Source organism: Larus michahellis, chromosome 1 (genome assembly GCF_964199755.1).
Source record: "Larus michahellis chromosome 1, bLarMic1.1, whole genome shotgun sequence".
NCBI lineage: Eukaryota > Metazoa > Chordata > Aves > Charadriiformes > Laridae > Larus > Larus michahellis.
In genome coordinates, this window is record NC_133896.1 from 190,280,354 (window position 1) to 190,299,370 (window position 19,017).

Here is a 19,017-nt window from a genome sequence, read left to right on the forward strand (position 1 = left end):
TCTGTTTGCGAGCATCCCTGGTGCTGCGGACTTCAGACTCTGGTGTGCAACTTTGGGGTTTTTTTCTGCAAATAAAGTATCTGTTCCTAATGCCCGCTGTGACTTTATTGTTCACAGAGCGGCTATACCTGACAAAAAAATGTAAAATGCCAACAGGTGAATAGGCGTGCTTTCCCCGTGCTGTACAAAGATTGGCTGCTAATTAATCTCTGCTGCATGTTCACTGCTTTATTTTCTGTCATAGTGTCTTAAGATTGTCTGGGTATGTAATTTCTCCTCTGAGTTTCTAAGTGTTGAGGTTATTTTCAGACACGAGAAAAAAAATACTGCTGCCGTCTGCTCAGTTCCCGTTAGAATGAAGTTCTAGTTGCTTACGTCACTGGCTAATAATATTTAAAACACATGTGTCTAAGGGAATCAACAGCTTTGTTAGTGAAGTAGCAAATAAATAAGGGAAATTTTTCTTACGTAATGGTAAATGTAAATAGTAAATTAAACCCTTGATACAGAATATGCTGCATGTTACATGGGAAGTTGCTGCCATCTTTATTTTGCGATTGTGAAGTCACAAAGCAAGTCTACTCTGAAAACTACTGTTGTATTAGGGAAACCTAATATATTTGTTTTTCTTTATAATGAAAAATAACAATTTGCAGCAGTAGGCAAATCTGCTGCCACCTACCTAGATGTAAATACCAAGTGCTCCCTGGAAATATTGCAGTAACTCTGGATTTGGACTTAATAGCTGAGAACATAATATGCTTTTTATGTGAGCAATCAAATTTGTGAAGAATGGAACCAGTATGGAACCACTAGTCTAATATGAACTGTATTTTTTTTTTCAAAATGGGGTAGAAAGTTTGCCGTTTTTTCTTTTGTTTTGGCTTTAAGTAATGGTTATCCGAAGTGTGGTGTTTTGGGTTTTTTTCCCCTCAAAGTTTTGGAAGGGTTTTCAGAGCTGGGAAGTTAACTCCTCTCTCAGCTTTTCAGACATTTTTTTATCCCATAATTCTGCAATAACATTTCACTTTTTATGGAAAAAATCATGATGGAAGATGTAACAGAGAAGAGGATGCCTTAAACGTATAAACAGATTACTCGCAGATTGGCTTCTGTGTTATAATAATATGTATATAAACATATCAAATGACTTTCTGAGAAGAAATCCTGGGCCCCTGATTAGCACTCACCAGGCTCTAAAATTTAGTATTTGGCATTACTGGAGGAAGTGGGAGGGTTTCTCTTGATGATATAGAATCAGATGATATACCAGTATGCCTCAAGATGCATAAGCCAACCTGGCACAGTGCAGACGCAGGTCCTGGTTTGTGGAAGGAGAAGTGATCCTGCAGGAAAAATCGTAACGTCCCCTGAACTCATCTCATCAAGCCACTTGCTCTGAAGTACAGTAGAGTATGGTAGAATTGTCCCAGATTTGTAATTATCTAAAAGCTCCAACCAATCAGTGTTGTCTATGGATGCAGAATGATTTTTTTGGGTTAACGCTCTCGGCTGCCCTCCCCAAAACCACGGCTGCCTCTTTCCCCCCGCAGCGGAGGTGGCAAATAGGAATGTGTTGCAAATCCTAAGTCACTGCAGTTCATGGTCCCAGCTTGAATTGCCCTCACTCATGGCACAGATGTTACCTCACTATTCAGTTCGGGTTGGTTTTGTTCTGTTTTGTTATGCTGTTGAATCAAAACTCTTGGAAATTTTGCCCAGAGAGAAGCAGAACTGCCTGGGGAATCGGGTCTGAAAACTAGTTGAAATGAAAAGTAACCTTTGTTTAACTGGGTGGGTGGTTTGGAGGCATGAGCAAGTAGTGAGAGGTAAGAACTGCCTTGTGGAAAATGTCACCCAAAGATACCGCTGCCACCAAACAGCAGCGAGCCGTCGGGAGCCGTGGACCGTGCAGCCGTAGAAATTTCATTCTGCCAGAGCCCTTTGGCATCGTCACGCCTTGTGACACAGCTTCCCAGATGCAGACTAGGTCCCTCAGCCCAGGAACTGCGTACAGACGTACTTCGTGGGACGAGGTGCAATTATATTTTTTTTTCCCATTCTCATTAATCTGTCCGCGTGGTCTAGGGCAGAATTTTAACCTTGAGTCTGTTCTTCCACTCACTCTGCCACCTTTTGAAGTGCCTGTCAGTGACACTCCTGAAAGCTACCTCGCGTGCACGCACAAGGATTGCAAACAAAGTGGATATGCAGGTATAGACACCTACCCATGCTTACATAGCAATAACTTTTTCACCTGCTTTCATCACCTTTTAAAAAAACGCACTGCGCAACAGCAGTGTCGTTGTACAGACACGGTTGCGCGCTAATTGCTGTTGGAGTGAGTACATTTGTCTAAGGTAGCTGACTCTTAAGTAATGACAGCATCTCTGCAACAGATGAGATAAGGTGTGCTGAGAGATATATATCGATCTCCTGCTGCCACCTGCTGGGGTTTGCCTTGTGAACCCTCAAGGACTGAAGGGCCATCCCCACAGTGCAAAACGAAGTCCCTGCTCCCCGCTCACAGCACGCAGCCACTTTGGTCGAAAACAAGACCCTGAGAAACTACTTTGTAGGCGGAGTCTGTTACGGTCATCTTTCTTATGTGTTGGATAAAGTGATCTTTTAAACAGCCCTTGTTGCTTTGAGATAAGTTTTTAAGAATCACTTTGATGCCCGAGTCCAAATGAAGCATCGTTAGTGTGGAGTCAGGATTTTTTTTTTTCCTTTTTAAATTTTTAATGTGTACCTGAAGAGAGAGAAACAATCAGTTTCTATAGAAGATACTTTTTTTACTGACTGAGAACACGCTTTTTATTTGTTTTCCAACTTTTCCATTTAGCAAAAAATGGGAAGAGTGCAAGGAAGAGACTGGGCAATCGGCTTTTCTTTTTTTCCTATGGCATCAACAAATACTTGCTTTTTTAATGAGTTGGAGTATGTTGATATTTGTACTTAGTGGAACTGTAGATACAGAAAATACAAGGCTTCCAGTAACTCCAGTTCAATGTATGCACGCAAAGGGGATTAAATTGCTCAAACTAAAGCAATTATTAATCTAATGTGGGGATTCTTAAACTGTGGTCTGTGGTTGCCATGGCAATCTACTCAAGTCAGTCCCAATTAATATTTAAACAAAAAAGCAGGCAAATGGCTCTTTAAAACATGAAACAAATTACTGCTGTTTTATTATAAAGAGTAAAGGAGGGTGATACTAGTGAGCTGTCTTGTGTCGAAGGATATACTACTGGTTGTCATAGCTTTGCTTGGGTGTTCGGTTTTTTTTTTTTAATTTCTCTTCCTAGCCTTAATATTTGAATGTATCAGAAAATTCTCTGGCACCTGCTCAGCTCCCCTCTAAAAACGAGGCTGTAACAAAATGCTTAAAGCTTTGCAAAATGAAAACCAACGGCTTGGGGCTTCCGTGGGGTCTGAATAAGGCAGGGAGTTTCAAGATAATCCCAGCCCAAGCAAGACAAAAAGCCAAGAGCTTTTATCTCAGGTGGAGAAATTCCAGCAGGAGGAAGATGCGTGAGGGAACGGTGATGTACAGACCCACACGGTGGCTGTGTCCCACTGCCCTGGGCAGCCCCTCGAGCACAGTGTCCGCCCTCATGGCTCCCTGCGGTGGCAGCGAGCTCCCAGGGCAGAAAGCCTGCCCGTGTCCCCACTCCTCCGCAGTCATGTGAGAAATGCAACAGCGCACAGATTTTTAGACCAGCCGTGCATGTGGTACGCAGGGTACATCGGGCATGTCTCAGCCTTTTGATTTTGCAAACGTCCCATCTTGAGACGGGAGCTGTGGAGCATCTCCGCTCTCTTACCCTGCTGCTGTAGGTCGGCAGTAACCTCAGCATCACCTTCTCAGAGGCACCGAGAGCTTCGTTTCGGCAGCCTGTGGAGCATCCATCTAACCTCTCCGCATCCCGGCAGGGCTGCGCAGGGACTCCCTGGGGCTCGGGCGCTCCCTGCTGCACCCCTGGGGCTTGCACTGGGCCGGGCATCACACCCGGGCTGCTCTAACCCCTCGTGGGGGTTGAAGTCTATCACAGAGCTGTTATCGCACAAGTTAGTGCCCATCAGCCAACCTTGCTGTCCACCGGGTCATTTTCATCAGCCGAGTTGATCATGGAATCACAGACTTGCCTAGGTTGGAAGGGACCTTTCAGATCATCGAGTCCAACCGTCAGCCTAACACTGACAAAAACCACCACTAAACCATGTGTGATTGAGAAGATCATGAGACATCGTGTAGGAACCGTGGTAATCGCCTGCCTGTGTAATTTGAATTTTTGTTTCCTTTCAGATATACTTGAAAGAAATTTTAAGAGAAATAGGCATCTACAACGTGAAGGGGACCCACAAAAACACATGGGAGCTGAAGCCAGAATACAGACACTATCAAGGAGAAGAGAAGAGTGATTAACAAAAGCGTTTATGAAGCAAGAGAGAATTAGAGTGATTGCACTGAGGGAGCCGTGGTGGGTTTACAGAGAGGACTGAGCGCAGCACAATTCTGCAAGGTTCAAGTCAAAGTAGAGCAGCTGATACTTTGTAATTTTCCGTAGCTTCATTTTTTTCCTAAGGAATCTCTCTTGTACGTTTCTATAAGTGTTTTGTCTTTTGACAGGAAAAAAAATATTTATAGAATAAACTTGTATTAGATTTATCTTTATTAGATACCTTTTTGAGTTCTGATCTTACTTTTTCTTGGTAGCTTTGTGGCTTTTCCAAGCCTCGATAACTTTGAAGGAAAACATGTCCTAGAGGAACCCGTAATTTGTGGGTTTGTATTCCGGTAGAACCAGGTTTATACCTGGGTGGAATGGACATGATGCTCCTTTTGGGATCAGGCTTTAGGAAAAACGGCCAGAGCTGCGGTGCTCATCACAGTCCTTAGACTCCGTGGGAACAAATCAACACAGTTAAAACCTGAAAAGCGAAGAAGCAAAGGCTGTTCCGCACACAGGTCAGTGGGAAGATGACAGTCCCCTCTAGGTAATTACTGAGAAAGAAGAAAAAAAAAAGTCTGTCTGTTAGGTACATCAAGGAATTGATTTATCTTTTGTTTGGTTTTTTATCATGTTACCTATGTCTTATGTTTAAGCATATCAATAAAAGCCTTGTTTTAATTTGTACCACGCAATGTTCTACATTATTGACTGAACGAATGTTGTGATTTAGATAGCATAGGTATGAAGGTTTTTTTCAAACCATGTTTTTATTGCTGGCTTTGCCACTGGGTTTTTGTGTTTTGGGGAAGATTGCTTAATGTATCCGTGTCTCTGTTTCCCCGTTTTTGAAATGCACATTGCAAGGGTTGTCTATTCAGCATCCTTTTTGGGAGGGAGCAGGGAGGGAGATGGGACGAGACTATTTAATTATATTCTCAAAGCTTTTATGTTAATAAAAGGGCAAAGAAAACAAGAGTGAAAAAAACCCTCGTTAATATACCTGGAAATGAACCTGAAGGTGAGGTTTTATAGCACGACTTTCACATCCCCTCAGGTCTTTCAAATGCGTGGATCACTTCTGCACACACTAATAAAATAACAGGTCTGTGTGAAAAGCAAACATTCCATTATTGGTCCACTTGGAAGGAATGAAAGATTCAGAGGGAGGTCAAACGGAGGTTTGTAGAACAGCTCTGACCCCTTATGCAGGAGTCACATGTTTTAATTTTGTTCACTTCGTTGTTTCTGGAATTGTTTGTGTAGGTGTCTCTCTACAGATATGCTTCCTGCTGGTGCTCAGCTTCCTGTGGCATGAAGCGTCTCGTTCCTAGGAGGTGGACTACTGAGAGTTTTTGAAGAGCAGATGATGTTCCTGGGATGTGTGTGTGCTTCCGTAAATATTGCCATTGAATCCTGTGTCCTCAGGCTCTATGAGCAGGACCCAGCTTGCAAATGGCTGCAGGAGATACCTAAGGATGCTGAGAGGAACACGGGAAGTCAGCCTTCCTGTCTTGCTACGGTACGTGATGTGCTCCCCAGGAGTGGCCAGCACACATTGCTGTACTCCTTGTCCTGTTCGAGTCCTCCGGAGACTTGCATTCACAAGCACGTAGGGTGAGAACTCTTGCTTTTCATGAGCTGGGCTTCTCTGTTGGACTCGTGTCCTGTTTGAGCAGCTATGGTACCTAGAACGTCTAGGTCATCTTCTCCCTTAGGTTCCTCCTCATGGGGTCTTCTAAAACCGTGCAGGGGAATGCCATGCAATCCTGATTTAATAATATTGGAATTCAGTGCCACAGGTAAAAATGACCGTGCCATTTCAGAGGGAAAATGTTACCTTTAGTGGGATCCCCAGCAGGATTAGTTTACCAGGAAAGCATTTTGGATCTGCTTGTATTTTGGGGTTTATGCTTCAGAATTTGCCTTCAGTTGAGAGGGACGTAATCGGTCAGCGTGAAATGCCATGAGTAAAGTAGGTATTTTATTGACCTGCAGAGTGCCTTTGGACAGGGTAAATAAGAGTAATGGAAAGTGTACAGAGCCATTTTTTAGGGATTTTATGGTTTTATGGGGTTTATGGTTTGGAGTTCACTTCCCAAGCCCAAAAATTTCCTGAATTTTATATTCAGAAATGCTGGCCTGCTACCAAATTTGCTTCGGCAGTTAAGACAACACCAAACGCTGCTGTTTGTCAATGCTTGAAGTTAGGCATAAACATCCACATTCAAATTTTGAGTGGCTGACTTAAAAAATCCTGTAAAAAATGCTGTTGACTACAGCTCAAAACAGCTTAAATCAGTCTATGTTTTAGATATCTAAATATTAAGACAGGTTTGAAAATATTGACATAGTAAGGATTATAAAGCAGGATATCCTGTTTTGCTAAGCTGTACTTTCTGTTACTCAGTTGCTCAAAAATAAGCTTTCTAGCAAAAATTCTAGGTACGCTGAGAGATTATAAATACAGATAGCAAAACAGCAAACACAAGCACAGTATTTAGTCACACAAGGCACAGCTGCAAATGAAGAGGCTTTCTGAACTGCAGTCACGTGCTTTTCACCAGCCTCACTGAAGTACTAATACTGAAACCCAGACGATACTGCTTATGTGAGGCTCAAATGGAAGTCTCCAGAAATTAAGCTGATGTTCAAAGGGATGACCGTGCAGAAAACCCTCACTGATACTGTTTTTGCTTTATCTGAACCGACGTAAAAATGCATAGTAAAAATGTTTCTTCCGGCAGTTTCGAGAGCAATCAAAATTCATCCAGAGAGGCAAATCGTGAGCACTACACAAGAAGGGAAGACACACTAGTGGTCCGGATGAGTCCCGAATCACATGGGGAAGCGTACTCCTGAGGAAAAGTCCAAAGTGTTGCTGCAAGAGGGAGAAGCCTTTCCCCTTCCATTGGAAAGCCCCTTCCCAGGGCTGTGGGAGGCAGATGTGAGAGGTTTTGCACCATTCAGGGTAAACATTTGAATCTTGGTAACTGTTCCTGTCATTTGTCTGAAATCATACACCAGAGGGTGAATCTCTTCTGCTGGAGCAGTTTTTGTTCCAAATAAGAAACTAACTATTAATCACACAAGAGAAAAATGACTGAAGAGCAGATTCTGCTCAGCTAAGGGAAAGCATCTTCTGGGGGAGTCAGAGTATGGATTCATCCCGTGTGCCTTAACCACCAAGAATCTGGCTTAGAAGCACAATCTCTGTAAAGAAAAGTCATTGCCAACATTAGCAATAAAAGAACAAAAGTATAAAAGTTTTATAACTAAACCAAAGTGGGAGTAACATGGGCTTAAGGTAAATTTAATGTAATTTTTGGCTTCCTTTTTCTCCAGTGGAGGAAAATCTGCACCTCCAGAGTCTGATTCAACCTGTCCAAGGCCTGAATTGTTCTCAGGAAATGTTTGTCTTTCTCTTCTAAAAGCATAGGGAGAATTGGGTGACTTTAGCTTAATTTAAAGTCTTCGCTCAAGCTTCTGTACTCTGTGAAGTGATTCTGGGTCTGACCCTTCTGATGAGAACGATCCTCACCAGCAAATTGAAATTTCTGCTCTAAATCACACAAGGCAGGAACATGAACTTAATCAGGAGATCCTGGTTCAGGAGAATTCCTGAAATGGTCTTAAGTATTCTAGAGTTTTTACAAGATTTCAACGAAAAATAAAAAGGAAAAAGTCTGTCCTGAACCATAACTTGGGTTGGAAGAAACCTCTAGAGGTCTCTTACCCAACCCCCTGCTCAAATCAGGCCCAGCTATAGCAGGCTGCTCAGCACCTTGCCTGGTCGGGCTTTGAGCATCTCCAAAGATAGAGACTCCACAAAACCTCTCTGGGCAACCTGCTCCTGTGTTTGACCACCCAAAGGATGATGTTTTTTTTTCCTGGCACCTAACTGCAACTTCCCGTGTTCCAGCTTATGTCTAGTGTGCCTTGTCCCATCACCACCCACCATTGAGAAGACGCTAGATCCATCTTCTCTATACTGTAGCTCTGTAGCCTGGTAAATTAAGTATTGCCATTGTTAGTACCAGGCCACAGGCTTTGTACTGGGTTTGCAAGGTCTCAGGACTGAGGTTTACTAGGTTTATTGTTATCTTCACTTACTTTGACTGGCCTAGTCTGTCTTACTTTTGCTTATGTTTGTATGGTTCAGCAATAGTTTTTGAATAGATAGTAATAACAAGTAGCCGTTCTTCATAGAATGAAACATTAGGACAAGAGGAAATGGCCTCAAGTTGTGCCAGGGGAGGTTTAGACTGGGTATTGGGAAGAATCTTTACACTGACAGGGTTATTAAGCATTGGAACAGGCCGCCCAGGGAAGTGGTTGAGTCACCCTCCCTGGAGGTGTTTAAAAGACGGGTAGATGTGGTGCTTAGAGATATGGTTTAGTGATGGGTTTTGTCAGTGTTAGGCTGATGGTGGGACTAGATGATCTGAAAGGTCCCTTCCAACCTAGGCAATTCTGATTGTAAGATTTACGATGCCAGTAGGGATAGACAGCAATGTGCGCTTGCAGCCCAGAAAGCCAACCATATCCTGTGCTGCATCAAAAGAAGCGTGGCCAGCAGATCCAGAGAGGTGATTCTGCCCCTCTGCTCTGCTCTGGTGAGACCCCACCTGGAGTACTGCGTCCAGCTCTGGATCCCTCAGCACAGGAAAGACATGGACCTGTTGGAGCGGGTCCAGCGGAGGGCCACGAAGATGATCAAAGGGCTGGAGCACTTTTCCTATGAAGAAACGATGGGAGAGCTGGAGTTGTTCGGCATGGAGAAGAGAAGGCTCCGGGGAGACTTATTGTGGCCTTTCAATACTTAAAAGGGGCTTACAAGACAGATGGAGAGAGATGTTTTACCAAGGCCTGTAGTGACAGGACAAGAGGCAATACAACACAACACAACACAACAGGTCTGTGTCCAAAGAGCATTAGCACCGTCACGAGGATGAGTGCACCTCCCAGTCAGAGGAAGGGGTTTAGGAAGGAGGAGACCAATTGAAAAGGTGAATGCCTGGCTTTTTGATGTAGGGTCATGTTTTTACGAAAGACTGTTTTTTTATGGGCATCGTTAAAAATGTGGAGAGTGCTAGAAGTAAACGAGCAGTGGAGTTTTCAACCAATGAGCAACAGAAAGGCTGAGGGAAGCCAGGGTGCCCTGGTTTGCTCACAGCCTTCTCTGGAGTAGCACCAGTTTTGAAGGTAAAATAGGGAATGGGACAGTGAGGAAACTCCATTTGAAAAATGGAACTAGGAAACGCTATACCAGGATAAACAAAGAAAAGATACCCACTGGGCAGTCCAGAAGCCAGGCAGTTCATGGAACAATTTTTTACCTCTTTCCTGCATGGTTTTGAAGGCTTGCTAGGTTGTTAGGGTGCAACTGGAATTTTAGCCCCAAAAGCAGCCACAAAATCCATGTGGCATGAGAGAAGAGCACAATGAGCCCACAGAGATACTGACCTAGAAGATGAAAGATGCTCTTCTGTGCCAAGACCAGGACCTGGGCCATGCATTCAAGGACTCTGCTAGCTCCTGCCTGGTGGGAACGCATGGTAAAGATGGAAGTGGAGTTGTTCGGTGCCGTTGGCAGGTCATCATCCAGCCTGCCTCCAAGCCACGTCTCCCTTCTGCAGTAACCCAAGGCACTGTGGGACCGGTCTAACTTCATGCGAGGCTGCGATAATGATTTAGCATTTGGGGCAACCTCATTTGGATCCAGCATGTAATAACCGGCAAAAGCTCTCCAGCTCTGCTCTGCTTGTTCTACAAGGGGACCTTACGCAAGTGCTGTTAGCAGGATTGCCATCTGCCGAAAGAGAGGAGGAGGAGGCTCGTAGGCGTTCAAGTCTGATTCCCCGGCCCCCACATTTGGATTAATTTAATCTCTGAACTCGCAGCAGTGATGAACACCGATTCCCTGCTGGTCTCCCCGTGTGCTGCTGTCTCTGCTCGCTGCTGAACTCTGCTCACGCAGATGTTCTTGAATATTAGCGGTTGAAACATTGGTCCATGAGCAGGTCCCATAGGCACGAGCAGAAGCATCAATGTGCTAAATGCCATTAAATGAGATTAAAAGCACGTCTACTCTCTAGCATTACTTCTCCCGAACGACCAGTTCTTTGAGTCACCAGAAATTTAATACGCAGCAAGCCCAGGCCGTACCAGCATGGACCTGAGCTGACGGGAGGCAGCACGGATGCAGCTGCGCCAGTAGAGACGTCTGCGTTCCAGTGGGCTCAGAGTGGATGAGAAGGTCCCTGCTACATGGAGAAGAGGGGGTGGATTTGAACCCAGCATGGAACAGGCTGGTCCCAGTGCTGCCTCCTCCGCCGCCCTGTCCAGAGGCTGCCGGTGGGACAGGCAGGGCTTCATGAGGAATGAGAGCAAGCGTGAATTCAAGGTGAAATATTCACCAAGTGTGAATATTAGCTGCGGGCCAGCAGAAAGTTTTGTGGCTGTGAGACCTCTGCTGCTGCCGCCACATCTTTGACATAGAGCTCGGAGTGGGATCAGGGCTCACCAGCTGGTATGATCCCAGTGGATGCTCCCTAAAAGTCATCCATGCTTTGAGTCAGCTACGTATTGTCCTCACCAGCTGCTTGGAGTTGGCTCCAGCTGAACGTACCTCCTGTATGTGTCAGCTATGCCCACCCACACTCACACGTCCCTGTTGCAAGGATGGCATTTTCATTAGTCACTGTATTTATTGACTCCTAACAAGTAATTTTTCTCGATAATGCAGTATCAAGAGCTGAGCGGTTGCTCCAGGCTCACCTGGAAGGCAGCTCTACTTCTTGCCCAGAAGATGCCCAGAAGAAACTGTGGATGCCCCATTCCTAGAAGTGTTCAAGGCCAGGCTGGATGGAGCTTTGAGCAACCTGGTCTAGTGGGAGGTGTCCCTGGAACAAGATCATCTTTAAGGTCCCTTCCAACCCAAACCATTCTATGATTCTAGAGCTTTTTTAAGAGCTGTGGCTGGGTACAACCTGCCACATTTCTCATACCAGTGGCAGGACGGGAGGACTCTTTCTTGGTTCTCCTAACCAAGACTGTATGTGGCTACTGGGCTGTAGGGTCAGGCTTTCTCTGGGAACATTTCATTATTTGCACAAGGATGACAATCCAACAGAAAAGATCAAAAAAGGCCCTTTACAGAAGAACTCAGTGGCCAGTGCTGCAGCAGGTCTCAACGTTCACATCTCTTGTCTGGGTCAAGGTCAAACTCTTCTACCTTCAGCTCTCATCAGACTCAAATAATTTTTAAGCTCATTGCATTTTGGAACAAGGAACTGATGAATACCTTTGGATGGGAAACATGGGACACCTGTAAGCCAGCAGGGTCAATGACCGCAGATGCCATTGAGCATCGTTTCAGCTAACCGCACCTAGGGCTTGTGTGATGAGCAAGACTCCAGCACTAGCAGCAGAAGTTACAGTGACCCTGTTCTCCTGCCCAGCTCAGCACATCTCAGCGCAAGGAGCATCTTGGTACTGGTCTTAAAGGAGAACCCCAGCCAACATGCATTCCTTGGGGAAGTACAACCAGCTGAGAGGTAAGGTGTGAGGTAAGGAAGGCTGTGAGGTAAGGAAGGGGGTTAACAAAACCTCCATCTTGGACTTCCAGTGGGCAGACTTTAGCCTGTTCAGAACCCTGGTTGGGAGAGTCCCGTGGGAGGTAGTCCTGAGAGACAAAGGAGCCCAGGAAGGCTGGACGCTCTTCAAGAGGGAAATCCTAAAGGCCCAGGAGCAGGCTGTCCCCATGAGGCGCAAAATTAAAGGGTGGGGAAAATGGCCGGCCTGGATGAACAAAGAGCTCTTGATGGGACTTAAGGAAAAAAGGAAGGTTTACCACCTTTGGAAGAGGGGACAGGCAACTCAGGAGGAGTACAGAGATCGTGTTAGGTCATACAGAGAAAAAATCAGGAAGGCAAAAGCCCAGCTGGAACTCAACCTGGCAATTAACATAAGGGACAACAAAAAAAGTTTCTATAAATACATCAACAAAAAGAGAGTGACAGAGAATGTCCATCCCTTACTGGATGCGGGGGGAAACCTTGCAACCAAGGACGAGGAGAAGGCTGAGATACTTAATGCCTTCTTTGCCTCTGTATTTAATAGTCAGACCAGCTACCCCCAGGGTGTTCAGCTTCTTGGGCTGGAAGATAAGAATAGAGAACAGGACAACTCCCCTGTAATCCAGGAGGAAGTAGTTAATGATTTGCTTATGCACCTGGACACGCATAAGTCTATGGGGCCGGACGGGATTCACCCAAAAGTTCTCAGGGAGCTGGCGGGAGAGCTCACCAAGCCTCTCTCCATTATCTATCAACAATCCTGGTCAACAGGAGAGGTGCCAGATGACTGGAGGGTGGCCAATGTGACGCCCATCTACAAGAAGGGCCGGAAGGAGGATCCCGGAAACTACAGGCCTGTCAGCCTGACCTTGGTACCAGGAAAGATCATGGAGAGGATCATCCTGAGTGAGCTCTCAAGGCAAGTGCAGGGCAGCCAAGGGATCAGGGCCAGCCAGCATGGGTTTAGGAAGGGGAGGTCCTGCCTGACCAACTTGATCTCTTTCTATGACCATGTGATCTGCTTTCTCAATGAGGGGAAGGCTGTGGATGTTGTCTACCTGGACTTTGGTAAGGCCTTCGACACCGTCCCCCACGGCATTCTCCTGGAGAAACTGGAGAATCATGGCATAGACAAGTGTACCCTCCGCTGGATAAAAAACTGGCTGGATGGCTGTGCCCAGCGAGTTGTGATTAATGGAGCAAAATCTGGTTGGCGGTTGGTCATCAGTGGTGTCCCTCAGGGCTCAGCTTTGGGGCCAGTCTTGTTCAATATCTTTATTGATGATCTAGACAAGGGGATTGAGTGCACCCTCAGTAAGTTTGCGGATGACACCAAACTAGGTGGGAGTGTTGATCTGCTTGAGCATCGGAAGGCTTTACAGAGGGATCTAGACAGGTTGGATCAATGGGCCAAGGCCAGCTGTATGAGGTTTAATAAGGCCAAGTGCCGGGTCCTGCATTTTGGTCACAACAACCCCGGGCAACGCTACAGGCTTGGGGAAGAGTGGCTCGAAAGCTGCCCGGCAGAAAAGGACCTGGGAGTGTTAGTGGACAGCCGGCTTAACATGAGCCAGCAGTGTGCCCAGGTGGCCAAGAAGGCCAACAGCATTCTGGCTTGTATCAGGAATAGTGTGGCCAGCAGGAGCAGGGAAGTGATGGTGCCTCTGTACTCGGCACTGGTGTGGCCTCATCTCGAGTGCTGTGTTCAGTTTTGGGCCCCTCACTACAGGAAAGACATTGAAGTGCTGGAGCATGTCCAGAGGAGAGCTACCAGGCTGGTGAGGGGTCTGGAGACCAGGTCATGTGAGGAGAGGCTGAGGGAGCTGGGCATGTTTAGCTTGGAGAAGAGGAGGCTGAGGGGAGACCTCATTGCCCTCTACAACTACCTGAAAGGAAACTGTAGAGAGGTGGGTGTTGGCCTCTTCTCCCAGGTGAATAATGACAGGACCAGAGGAAATGGTCTGAAGTTGCGGCAGGGGAGGTTTAGATTAGATATTAGGAAGAATTACTTTACTGAAAGAGTGGTCAGGCACTGGAACAGCCTGCCCAGGGAGGTGGTGGAGTCACCATCCCTGGAGGTATTTAAGAAACATGTAGACATGGCTCTTCAGGGCATGCTCTAGTGCCCAAGATTATTGTTTGTGGTGGGGTGTTGTGTGTGGGGAGTTTAGTAGGTGGGTGCTTTTTTTTTTTTTTTTTGTGGTTGGACTCGATGATCTCAGAGGTCCCTTCCAACCACTAAGATTCTGTGATTCTGTGAGAGGGGCTTTCTGCTCCCAGAAGTGTTACACAGGGGTTCAGGCCTTTGCAGCCAGTATGTTTGCAACTACAGGCAAATATACAGAAGGAAGAAGCTGCGGTAGTTGTTTTTCAATCCTGAAAGGAAGGGAAGGACTGTTTGTTTTCCCCTCTACTCCATTAACTAGCTTTACCTCTGGAGCCCATTCTTGACAGTGGGATTTCCATGGGGACCTGAGCACTTCCAAGAGGCAGGGAAGGCTTTCAGCAGCTGCAAGATGGATAACCAGGTACGGAAGACAAGAGGAACAGGCAAGGGCAAAGGCTTGATTAAAAGCGATGAAGGGGAGTCCTTCCTCAGTCACTTGGGTGTATGCCTGTGCCCATCCAGCTGCCCTCACCAGTCTGTGGTGGAAGGGTTAATAGCACTGGGGAGGGAAATGAGACTGACCTACTCCAGGCTTCACACATCTGATTTAAGGTGGTTTGGGTTTTTGTTTTTGTGGTGTTTTTTTCCCAAAGCACCCCCAGCCACAGGATCTTCCTCCTGCGTGTCCTTCCCAAAGCTGCCTGGCCACGAGCTGGTGAGGTTGCCATGAATACAAAACCCTTCTACTTGTGGACAGCTGCTATCTTACCTGTTCAGCTTAAAAATTAGGTGGGTTTCTGAGGGTCAAAACACTCTTAGCACCACAACAGGTGAACCAGGTGGCATGTGCTGCCAGGTGGTGGCTGCTGGGCCAGGGCAGCCAAAGCTGATGGATGAGGGGCTGCGCTGACCCCCTTAAACACATTTTTTTGGGCAGCTTGACCAAGCGCCAGCAGCTACAGCCAGGCAGAGAAATCATCCCTCCCTGCCTCAACTGGAGGTGCCCTGCTCAGGTGCAGACAGAGCTGTAGGTAGAGCACATGATCCTCAGCCCTTGAACCAGACCATTCCAGTAGCAACAGTGGGGATTTGGTAGCTGAGCATCCATGGTGAGCAGGGAGGGAGCATCCAGCTTTACCTGGCCTTTTCTTGACTACTCTATTACAAAGAATTTGGGAAGTTAATCCTTAAATCCTTTCTGGACATCTAATTTTTTGGACATTCCCTATAAAAAAAAATAACAACCAAAAAAAAAAAATCAAACAGCTGCACTGCTTTGGCAGGGCTGCCGGCGCCGTGCTGAGGAGGAGAGGAAAAGGGGCTGCTTCTCGTAGCCGGTGCTTCCTCACGCTGCTGCTGCTGGTGGCAGACAGGGAGGTGAATCCCAGCTGTTGGCTCCCAGGTAATGGGAAGGCTGCAGAGAAACGATCATTCATCATTTTTCTCACTGCATTCAGCCACTGCCTCATTGGCAAGGTTGGTATCACACACCAAAATAGCTTAAAAAGGCCTCCTCAGGCATTTAGCTCCTTTCTGCCTTCTGGATGGTGATGAATGCAGCTCTAATAGCTCCAAACACCCAGCAGCTACACGCATCCTCAACCACATCCTGCCACACTCCCGCAGAACACACTCCCAAGGTTGCCAGTATTTGCTGGCACCCAAAAAAAAGCTCCCCCAGGCCTCCAGCCCTGCCCACAGCCACTTGGCTGTGATCTTTGCACAACAGCTCCAGCTGCTACTTCAGCCAAAAGGCAGCCAAGGCACAGGGACCACAAACCATCACAGTTACATTCCTGGCAATGGATTTTGGGCTGTTTATGGCAAAGTCTTTCAGGCTTGGCTAGGTTTTTTTTTTTCCTCCTAACAAGACACTGATCTCCAAGCTAAACGAACACAGTGTTTAACTGCTGGTCTCCTGCTGTGGGCTAGCAGCAAGATGGATGTTTACTTGCTGTCTGGTGCAGGGTGAAACATCCCAGTTTACAACAGCAGCCACATCCCAGGGAAGCAGCTGCAGAGCTGAAGCACAGCCCGAGGTCCATGGGAGTGGAGGGAGGTGTCCTACCTGCTCCAAGCCAGCAGCAGCATGGGAGAAAGTACAAGTATTTTGATGCAGATACTGTTGCTGGTGAATAACAGCATCCGCCCTTGATGGCTGTCACTGAAAACACTGGCAGGACTGCAGCAGGCTGGCCTGAGACAGCTCAGCAGTCAGAGACTTGCTAAAGGAAGGAAGCAAGTTGCAGCTTTATTTTCTTTTTTTTTGTACATATTTTCAAGAAATAATTCAATTTTAGTTCTCTGAGAACAACTATGGCCTAAGTTTAGGGTAAGTCCCTCCTGGCCTTGAGCTAAACCATATAAAAGAAAAAAACAAAACCAAACCAAACCAAACCACAAAACAAACCCATCTCTATTCCCTACATCCCTTCATTTAAAATTTTCCCTTTGCAGGTTCTCCCTCCTTGTGCCCAAGCTGAGGGCTGCACAAGGCTCCAGGACCATCACCCACCCCAGCTCCAGCACCCTGCCCATGCTAAGTGGGCAAAGCCAAGGGATGGAGCTGGGCTAGCTCGGCTAGGTGCCCAAGAGGGGGCAGTGGGGGTCCCCAGCTCTCCATGGCCCCACCAGCACCTCTCCCAGCACACCAGCTGTTCCTTCCACTGCATGAACATCCCCAAGCCTGCACTCTTGCTCCTCAAAGGAGGGGGGCAACAAAACTGTGAGACAAAGAGCAGGCATTGAGGGGGACCGTGGGACACTGTACCCGGCACAGCAGCTGCTTCCTCCAGCCCCAAGGCATCAGTCCCTTAACCACAAAGGTACAAAACTAAAAAGGTGGGGGTTTTCCCCCCTCTTTATAAGCGATCTGCCTTCCTTCACCTTTGTGGTAGGTGCAGGAGCAGCCTCCTGGCTCCATGTGGGGCTGAGACCAGAGCCAGCAGAGGAAGGGTTTCTACCCAGCCCCTTAGCCCTCTCCGTGAGGCTCAGGAGAAAAGCTACTTGGATCCTTCCCAGCTCCACAGCCCTTCCAGCCATGGGAAATATCTTCCCAGGAATGCAACATACAAGCCTGATAAGCACATGTTTTAAAACAAGACAGGGACTGGTTTTATAGGTGTCCTTCAGTTCAGGCTGTGTTTAAGCAGCACCAGGGCTATTTGTTATGATGGGGGATTTTTATCAATTTAGCAACTGCAAAGCTGGAGCGCTACAGCAGTACACAGCGTGCCTTCTCAAATCACTTTAGCTTTTCAGCCCCAGAAAACACAGAGCTTGAAATGAAGAAGGGCCAGAAGAGGAAGAATTGGGTTACAAGGAAATACAATGAATTACTTTCCAACTCAGAGTTGCATCACGGACTGTTGACAAGTGCATTTACCAGCTACAGGCCTTCCACTTAACAGCGTGCAGCAACTCCCAACACAAGGACCTGGAATCTGACTTTCCCTCTCCCTACCTCCACTGCAGGCAGCCACCATGCAGCACAGCTGAGACCGCTGCTTGTCTGCCACAGTCCTTCCCTGCCCTCAAGTGTGGTTTAACCTCTCCTTCCTGCTGCCTGACAGGCTGGACATCCCAGAGCAGCAAGACTCGCCCCCTTTTCCCTGAGAAACTGAAAGCAGCAATGCATTTTTGGGAAGTGCAGTGGAGCCAGGTGCAAAAACCGCTTCTGTTGCGGCTCACTGGAGATGAGCAGAAGAAAATCCTGGATCTCAACAGCCTTTGAACTGACATTTCCTACAACAGGCTGAAGGGAGACTTCCCATTAGAGGCTCTGCCATGCAGAAAAGCATTTGAGGATGATAAGAATGTGTAACCCACTGGTTCGGCATGTTTGCACACACAATTGAATATCCTGATTAGCCTGGAGTGCAGACAGGATGGCACACGATTTGCCACAAGCCATTCAACCCAACAGCAAGGCTGTGCTCATCATGCTTTTAAGCACCTGCTTCTCCAAGCAGCACCTCATCATTTGTACGCAGCTGCCACACAGCAATTTGCTCCAGGCTGTGCCCAGGGTTCCCAGCCTCAGCACAACTAGCCAAGCAGCAGGAAGAGCTGTTTTCACTCCCACATCCCAGCTCTGTTCAGTTTTAAACGCTTTGACTCACTGGAAGAGGGAGCTGGGGGTATTAGCAGCTGCAGAGCCATGCAAGCACTGCCCTGCCCACACTAAACTTACTCCATTGAGAAGCAAAAGTCTCAAACTAAGTGAGTGCTTACTCTCCCTTTCCTTTAAAACTCCCAGTTTTTAACAAAGATGCAATGGGAAGAGTAAGAGAGCATCCTCTCCTGGCCCCGTTACACATATTCTCTGCAAGCAGAGGGAGAACTGGCTCACAGTGATTATATTTAGGCTTTGAATCTGCCTCCCTGCCTTCCAGCCCCATTGGACGAAGGCAGAGGAGCATTAATTTACATTGCTCAGATTACGCCAAAGTTGAATCTCAGCCAGAAGCGCAGCTGGCCCAAGACTCTTAGGAAAGCTAAAGAAAATATGTATGCAAATGAAGCTCCCACAGAACTAAAATAGGGTGTCTGAACCAGACAAGAGCCTCTGAGATAAGTGGGGCATGCTCCACTCCCACCTCCAGACAGTATCTCATACTTCCCAGCCCGCTGCTGCATCTATCTTACCCCTGCAGAAACCTACCTCCGCCTCAGCCCACCAGCACCAAGGGCCAAAACCCAACAGAAGACAGCCAAGATGCCAAAATTCTGCTGGAGGCCAGAGGCCTCACAGATCAACAGTGAGTCATGCCCTCCCCTACCTCTAACAGTTCATGTCTTGGAGTCCAAGGCAACATCCCTGGTCAGGCACACACAGTCGCAAACTGCCTTGTCCCAGCTGGGGCTCTGTGAAGGC

The 19,017-nt window shown here is 47.0% G+C and overlaps 1 protein-coding gene across 1 annotated transcript in view; it reads left to right on the forward strand.

Moving 5' to 3' along the window:
• Nucleotides 1–5,141, forward strand: part of GTF2F2 (general transcription factor IIF subunit 2) — a 96,092-nt gene extending 90,951 nt beyond the window's left edge. Inside the window, exon 9 of the mRNA XM_074565185.1 lies at nt 4,310–5,141. Within this exon, the coding sequence (XP_074421286.1) occupies nt 4,310–4,429 (120 nt within the window). The 3' untranslated portion in view covers nt 4,430–5,141. The remainder of the gene's footprint in view (nt 1–4,309) is intronic.
• Nucleotides 5,142–19,017: the final 13,876 nt, after the last annotated feature.